The following is a 7,297-nucleotide window of genomic DNA, read 5'->3' on the forward strand; positions in this document are numbered from 1 at the left end:
AGTACAGCTGGCATAGGGCAAAATGTGATATTCTGTGGGTTTATTATATTTATGAAGTCATGGTTGAAAACAGGAAAGCAGCATAAGAATCTGCAGCTGGGAGGAAGAGAGCAAAAGGGAGGTTCATACTAATTTTAAATATAAGTTTTTGCTGGCTCTCAAAGTAAGGCAAATAGGTAGGTTTCTGCAGCTGATAGGAGGATGTGCAAAAGGAGCCTGTGGTTTGTTTGTTTTTTTTAGGGAAATGTCATTTTTAAATATTCCTGTGGACTGAGAAGCTCTGCCTACGCTGGCAAACCTCAGAGCTGTAAGTTTACCAGCAGTTCTGATCCACTAGTAGGTGTTGCATTTCAGGCTCAGCTTCAGCAGCATTGTTACTGCTGGCTTACCCAACCCTGCTTATGAAATAAAAACATCTGTACTGTGGAGCTGTAGCAGTGATGAATGTAAGTATAGGAAGGATAGTACTTCTGAAAGAAATATTTCAAGATATCTTTTCAGAATAAGTGGCAGGCAAAAGAACCTTTCAGCACAAACGGTTGGGTTTGGATCCTTCTGGCCTAACAATCAGCAGTGCAATTGCAGCGTGATTCAGAATTTAAAGGTAGAGGGAAAAGAGATAAAAAAAGAGGTGAAAATCTCTGTGTCATGCCACTAGTGCTGCAAAGTTAAGACAAAGTTTGTTGGTGGAAGTGTGGTGCTAATTAACATACGTCAACAGCTAATAGCTTTATTTTCCATCTTCCAGTGGTTGTGTTGTGGTAGCTGATGAGGTAATGAGCTCAGATGATCTAATGAGGTAACAGAAAATGATGCTGCTGACATTGCTGATGTTAAGAAAAGGCACACAAACCAACTTCTGAGCAAGCTTTTGAGCACACAAACCAGACCTAAAGAATATCTGAAATGAAAGGTCATAAAAAGACATTTTACTTACAAACATTGTCTTCTTCCATTTCTTTAGATCATCAAATAACGTTACAGCAGTATTTCTAATAGAATGTAGAAGAGAAAGTTAATAAAATATTTAAGACCCTATTCCATCCACTTCTCTGGAACAAGTGTAAATGCAACCAACCATGTAGAAATATTTGGAATAGCTCTTCTATAACATTTCAATTCCAGATAATGAAAGCTTTTAAAAAATGTCCTACTCTGAGTTTTTCCATATTTCTGATGAAAGAAAATATCAGAACATATCAGAACATCAATTGATTTTACAATGCTACCATCATCTGAAACTGTGGTCTTACCAAAACCAGTTCTGCATGATTTGGTCGTGGTGTAACATAAAGCTGACTTTTGATTGTCCTTAAACTTGGCACTCTCTCCTTCAAATTGGAGCCAAAAGGTTTCTGTATCAATTTCTTCTCAAGCCTCTCTAATATCTAGAGATTAGGTTGCTCAACCTTTCCCCCTCCCATGTGTACATACACAGTGTGAGCTCTTTCACCAGGCAAGTTACCCAACATTTCACAACTCTCATAGTTTCTCAGTTTAAAACTAAGCACAACACAACAGTGACATTTAATAGGACAGTAATTATATGCCTACAGCTGGAATAAAACCAGCTTCTTTTGCTCTAGCCAGAAGCTGGCTGCTTTCCAGATGTGAGACTGACAAACTTAGCAAATATCATAGCACAACCTCAAATACAGTGGTATTTTGCAGTGTAGAGAGAGGAATCAGAGAAAATGGGCTTGGACAGCTGATCCAGTATTTAAACCTTCGTTCAGCAACTCAGAAAAAGATTGCTTGAGTTCTGACTCTGTTCCTTGGCTTAGACCTAAATTCAGAATATTCAGACCCAGTTGATGTCTGGATGTTATGAACAGGGCCTTATATATATCGAATTAAACTATAGAAAACAGGAGCTCTTTCCTATAACAGCAAAGGGGTAAGGCAAGTTAAACATGTCACCTGGTCTTTGACTTAGCAGGTGTGCTAAGATTTTAATCTCCTTTCTAAAATCTAGTAAGGTTGATATACTGGGTTTTCAAGCTTTCAGGGAACAGGAGTTACTTTTTTGCATACTAGCATGCTATATAGGTACTATGACATCAATAACAAGCGGGCTTGATTGGCTTTTGAGAGAGAACTTTTACTTTCAGTACCATTATTCCTCTTCAGAAGCTGTTATGGACAATGCAGAAGCAGCTGTGTTGGGGCAAGTCATTTACTAGACTGCAACTTTCCTATATTGGTTTTGTTTACATCATTCCAGCATAGTTGGAATTAATTGGTTGGTTGTTTTTAACAAAAGAGTAAGTACAGTCTTCTTTGTTCTTCTTAGGGTGTTCTTTGGCCCAAAAGAGGTCAGTGGCACTTTGCTGTTGATTCCTGATAAGACAAGACTTTGTCCTTTCTGTTGTAAGGAACTTACTTGTTTACTTCAGTTCACGCAGTATATAGCATGTTCTGCAGCAGTGTGCAGTTTGTATCGCTGAATCTCTTGGCTAGTAGTACATGCATATGGGCTGGAGCATCTCCTCAAATGACTCTTTCAGAATTTGAATTGTGCCTCAATTATATTTATGTATTCTCTCCACCTTGTTTTTTTGGCATCATATATGTATACCCCTCCATAGTCTGGCATCAGTGAATCATTTCAAAATTTAATACCACTCATACAAAAAAAATTAAGCAGGTGTTCTTTTTGTGGAGCTATATTGCCAGGTTCAGTATATTTGGTGGTCTTAATTAAAAATTATACTCGGAAAGTCATATTTTCCTATTCTGCCACTCTGACCAGGTTTAAAACACTCTTCACAGGCATGGGATGAGATCCGTATAAAGCATTTCATTTGTGTGAAGCAAAACTGGAAGGATGTTTTCCTCCTATGGGTTGTTGGTTTGTTTGGTTTTGGGGGGGATTATTGGAGGGGGGGTTTCCTTCTGGGTATTCTTTTGATGACAAAAAAATAAAAATGAACTGCTTCAACTGAGATATTACACCACAAACTCCAAATATGTAAGTATGATACAGTAGAGAGGGAGAGGAGAAAATTGAAAGGGAATACAGTTCCACAGCTGGGAAAGGCAGATTTACAGATATTTAGAGCAAAGATGTTAAAAAGGGCTCAAAAGTTTGTATGGCCATGAATAGGCATGTGTAATGAATGTTTATCAGTTTGAGGTTTATATATTTAGGGTTTTTTTTCTCAGTGTTCTACAGGAAAATGAGATGTCACACAAATCTAGTACCAGAAATACTAGAAAGGGTGTTTTCAAATTAATCACTGTCATGGGAAATGATGTCTTACCTTCTGGCTTTTCTGTTACTTGGCAAATGTCCACACTGTTCAACCTGCCCATTTTGTGTAAATGAGTCTTCATGGATATACCTCTGAGAATTAATCAGTCTAATCGCTTCTCTGACCTATATGACAAAGCTAGACTCAGTTGCTGCAATAGCTTTAAATTGCAACCCTCAGTCAGAAGGTTTTCAGGAGTCTTATGTTTAGTTCAGATATGAAGAGGCAAATTAGATTGTACAGCCTACCTGCAGTAGGAAAGATAGTAGGAGCCCATAGTCCTGCAGTGCTCTGTAAGACCATCTCCTATTTTTGCAGAATTTTGGGCAGGTTTGGGGCAAAATTCTGAAATCAGGGAAAATCCACAACTATGAGTTCACTGCTGATAGACAGAGCCACACTCTAAAAACAAGACAGGAGAAAGGTGGCATGTCTGTCCAAAGGCATCCTGTCCAATAAGTGCCAACAAACACATTTCTTTGTAAGGAAGCATGTGAGCCTCTGTTGGCACCCTCCTACAACGAGGGACACTCGTTACTGAAATGCTGTCACAGGCTCATCATTTTGTAGGCCGTGACCTATATTTGGTTTATGCCGAGCTCTGGCATATAGTAGTGTGAGTGGGCATGCTGCCATGCTAACAGATGACCATCTCTAAAGATGATGCCAGGAGAGGAGCTTCGATGGCCTGAGCCTTATGGAGATATTTCAGGCATTTTTTTTCCCCCATAGTTTGCTCACTGAGAATAAAGGGAGAGGCCATTTGTTAATCCGTCCCAGAAATGAGAACGCTTAATCAGATCCAAAATCCTTTTCTCTGGCTGCATTAAGTTCAGTGCTCTGATAAATTCAGAGTTAAACGAAGGGCAATGATGTGAGCCTGGCACCCTGACATTGAAACCTCCAGCTCCAGAAGCAGGTGCTGGGGAGATCTCTGTCAAGCACAGCTCTGCAGTTTGGCTGTGTCTCTAGCGCAAGTTCTTTGCCAAAATCCATAAGTATGAGCAGCTGGGACATGGGAGTTTACACATCCTCCTTGTCTGAACAAGTCCCCTGGGAAAGAAAGCTTTTTCAATTTCCCTTGAAAGCTCCCATCTTTCTGTTCTAAAGATGCCTTAAACTTTCTGAAATAAATGCGGTAACTGTAACATTAACAGGGCTGCCATGCCTACTTTTTCTTCCTCTCATGCCATTCAGCCTCTGCCTTTTGCTTCTTTTGTAGGGACCGGATGAGAACATCAGTCAATGTAGTGGGGGATTCTTTTGGTGCTGGCATTGTCTACCACCTTTCCAAGGCAGAACTCGACACCATTGATTCCCATCATAAAGGGCATGAAGACATTGAAATGATCAAGACTCAGTCAATCTATGACGACATGAAAAATCATAGGGAAAACAACTCAAACCAATGTGTTTTTGCAGCTCACAACTCAGTCATAGTAGATGAGTGCAAGGTACCTTTCACATTTATGGATATTGAGACATGTATATAGCACTGCATGCTTTATTTTATCTTATTTTTTAACCTGCATGTATTTTTCAAATCATTCTGCAAATAACAATGTGATAACAAGGTCCATGAACCCCAGACATTTTGAATGAGTTTGAGCAGTTCAAAAGATGTTTTTTTACACTCTTCTTAAAAGTTGTCATTTGAGGGGAAAAAATCATGTACATTGTTTACATATCAAAAGGCAAGATGCAGCGTATTATGGAATATGCCAAGACATGGAGAATATAGCATCACCTTCTATGGACATTTACTTAATTTTCTATGGCAACAGAGAACTTAATTGCCAACCCAAATGAAGGATAGCTGCAATTCAGACACAGGTGTTGTCATTTGCTGACTGCCTTCCATGATATGCTGTTCAGAGATGGACATGTTGAATGCACTTTAGCATCAGAATGCTCCTGCACTCATACAGCATACTTACACTTTGCTTCTATCATCGTTCTTGAGTCATTGACACAAACACCATATTCTCGCTCTAATCCTTCCTGTAACTAATATGGATTATTACTAGTCATAATAACATCTTGATCAGAGCAAAGTGAGCTTGAGAAATCCCACCAGTGGAATGAGAAAATGTTTGGGGAGGTTAGTGGTTAAAAGTTTACTAAGCACCTACCACTAGGATGGGGCAGCTTAAAAATCAAGAGAAAATTTTTGAAAAGGAGGAGAAAGAGAGTGAAACAAGCTGGAACTTTTCACTTCATAGTCTTTTTTTTTATTTATTAATACTCTGATCTGATCCTGTACACTGTATTTGACACAGTGAATTTGCCAGTGAGCCTACCTTAGCCATTTATCCAAACAGATTCTCTTGCATCTTCCAGTTGCCACAAGTGAGCCAGTATCTAACTGTGAATGCCTACACTAAGTCCGTTAGCAGATCACCATATATATTGGAAATGTAAGTCCTATTCTATCACTTTTACCTGTCTCCAACCTGGCTGGAAATGTTCTTTAGACTATATTTTTTTCTAATGCTTACTTCTAGATAATGTCAGGCCAAACCTGAATTTCCAGGGGAAAAAGTAATACTGAATTCAGGAAAGAAAAAACTTTCATCTTATCCTCAATTTTTCCCATTTTTTAATACAATGATTTTTTTAAACTGAAAACAAACATTTTGTTCTGATATGGCTCTCCCCTTCCTCTTCTGACCCTCTCTTTTTCCATGAGAAAAATTAAAGAAAAAAAATTTTGAAATTGAAAGAGACTACATGCTTATACAAAATTAAAAATTGTCATTAATTTATATTTCTCAAAAAAGGAAAGGACACAGAAGAGATAAAAATTTGAAGGAAAAAAAGAAACTCCCTGAAAAGAAAGATCTCATTTGATAAAAGATTTTTTTCATTAAAAATAAGCACGCGCACACACACACACTTCTTGGTTAACTTCTTTTGGAACTTTCGGAAAACTGTTTTTCAGTGAAATAGGCTATGCTAATTTCAGTGGGTTTAAGACAAATTCAGCTACCATATATCAGTCTGAATCAGGTTCATGGAACCGAATACCGACAATTTTATCTCCTTCTAGTGTCTCAGATTTCCACAGACATCAAAGTCAAGCTAGAAAGTAATAGCCTGTTGATGCAATACTTGCTGCACTTTCTTTTCTCCTTCAGTTTCTCTTATAATTTCCCTCAGTTGAGCATTAGCTTACCTCAAAAATGTGGATTAATGATGTGGTATGTCATCCTAAGCACACCCTTTAATTAAAATTTGGGACCAGTGATTTATGAGCTAGAAGTGTTTGTCCTTTTTCATTGTTTTAGGTTTGCTCTGCTTGCAATCTCATTTTGCACTTTTAAACTCATAAAAAGAGCCAGGGTTTACTGGATCGAGCACAAGGCTGACTTTGAGCAGGTCACCTGTCTTGTCCATGTGTCTGTCTGCAAGCTGCCAAGAGGATGTGATGTTATGGTCTACTTTATAAGCTATGATTATATGCTGACATTTGCAAAGCATTTGGATCATGTTGAAGTGGTCTACAGCTCCCAAGTTGTTAGAGTAGCAAAAGCAACAGTGTAGGATTTGGGGCTTCAAAACAGCTAGCTGTTAAATCTGAAGAGACATCCCTTCATCCTGTCAAATGCACTGGTGGGTTGAAAAGCTCACTGCAACTCTGGTCACAATTTGGAAAAGCTAATTTACTAGTATGTCCTTTCTATTTACTTTCTGTAATATATTCCATGTATAATGCTAGTAGTTTATAATTTTGCATGGTCAATGTATTTTTTTTAACAAGTAGATTACCTTTATATGGGGGTAGAGTGTTGTTACTGCATGATATTTTTGTATATTTTTATTATCATATTTCACATGACTTTGTGATTTTCATTTCTGAATAAGCTGTTCATTGCTGTATTTGCATGTTTCCCCCTTTCAATTATCTAAGAAAAAGCTTGACTTTGTTTCAAAAATCAGTGCATTTTGTCATGTTTCCATGTCCCAATGCTTCCATGCATCCAGTTTATCCAGCATGGGGAATTTCAGCTCTGTCTTTAAGTTTTCATTTGAAGCTGAGGATT

The 7,297-nt window shown here is 38.1% G+C and overlaps 1 protein-coding gene across 1 annotated transcript in view; it reads left to right on the top strand.

Moving 5' to 3' along the window:
• Nucleotides 1-7,297, top strand: part of SLC1A2 (solute carrier family 1 (glial high affinity glutamate transporter), member 2) — a 30,445-nt gene that overhangs the window by 22,159 nt on the left and 989 nt on the right. The window contains exon 9 of the mRNA XM_009324666.1: nt 4,477-4,708. Coding sequence (XP_009322941.1) covers nt 4,477-4,708 — 232 coding nt within the window. The remainder of the gene's footprint in view (nt 1-4,476; nt 4,709-7,297) is intronic.

Source organism: Pygoscelis adeliae, unplaced genomic scaffold (genome assembly GCF_000699105.1).
Source record: "Pygoscelis adeliae isolate BGI_AS28 unplaced genomic scaffold, ASM69910v1 Scaffold225, whole genome shotgun sequence".
NCBI classification, from domain to species: Eukaryota; Metazoa; Chordata; class Aves; order Sphenisciformes; family Spheniscidae; genus Pygoscelis; species Pygoscelis adeliae.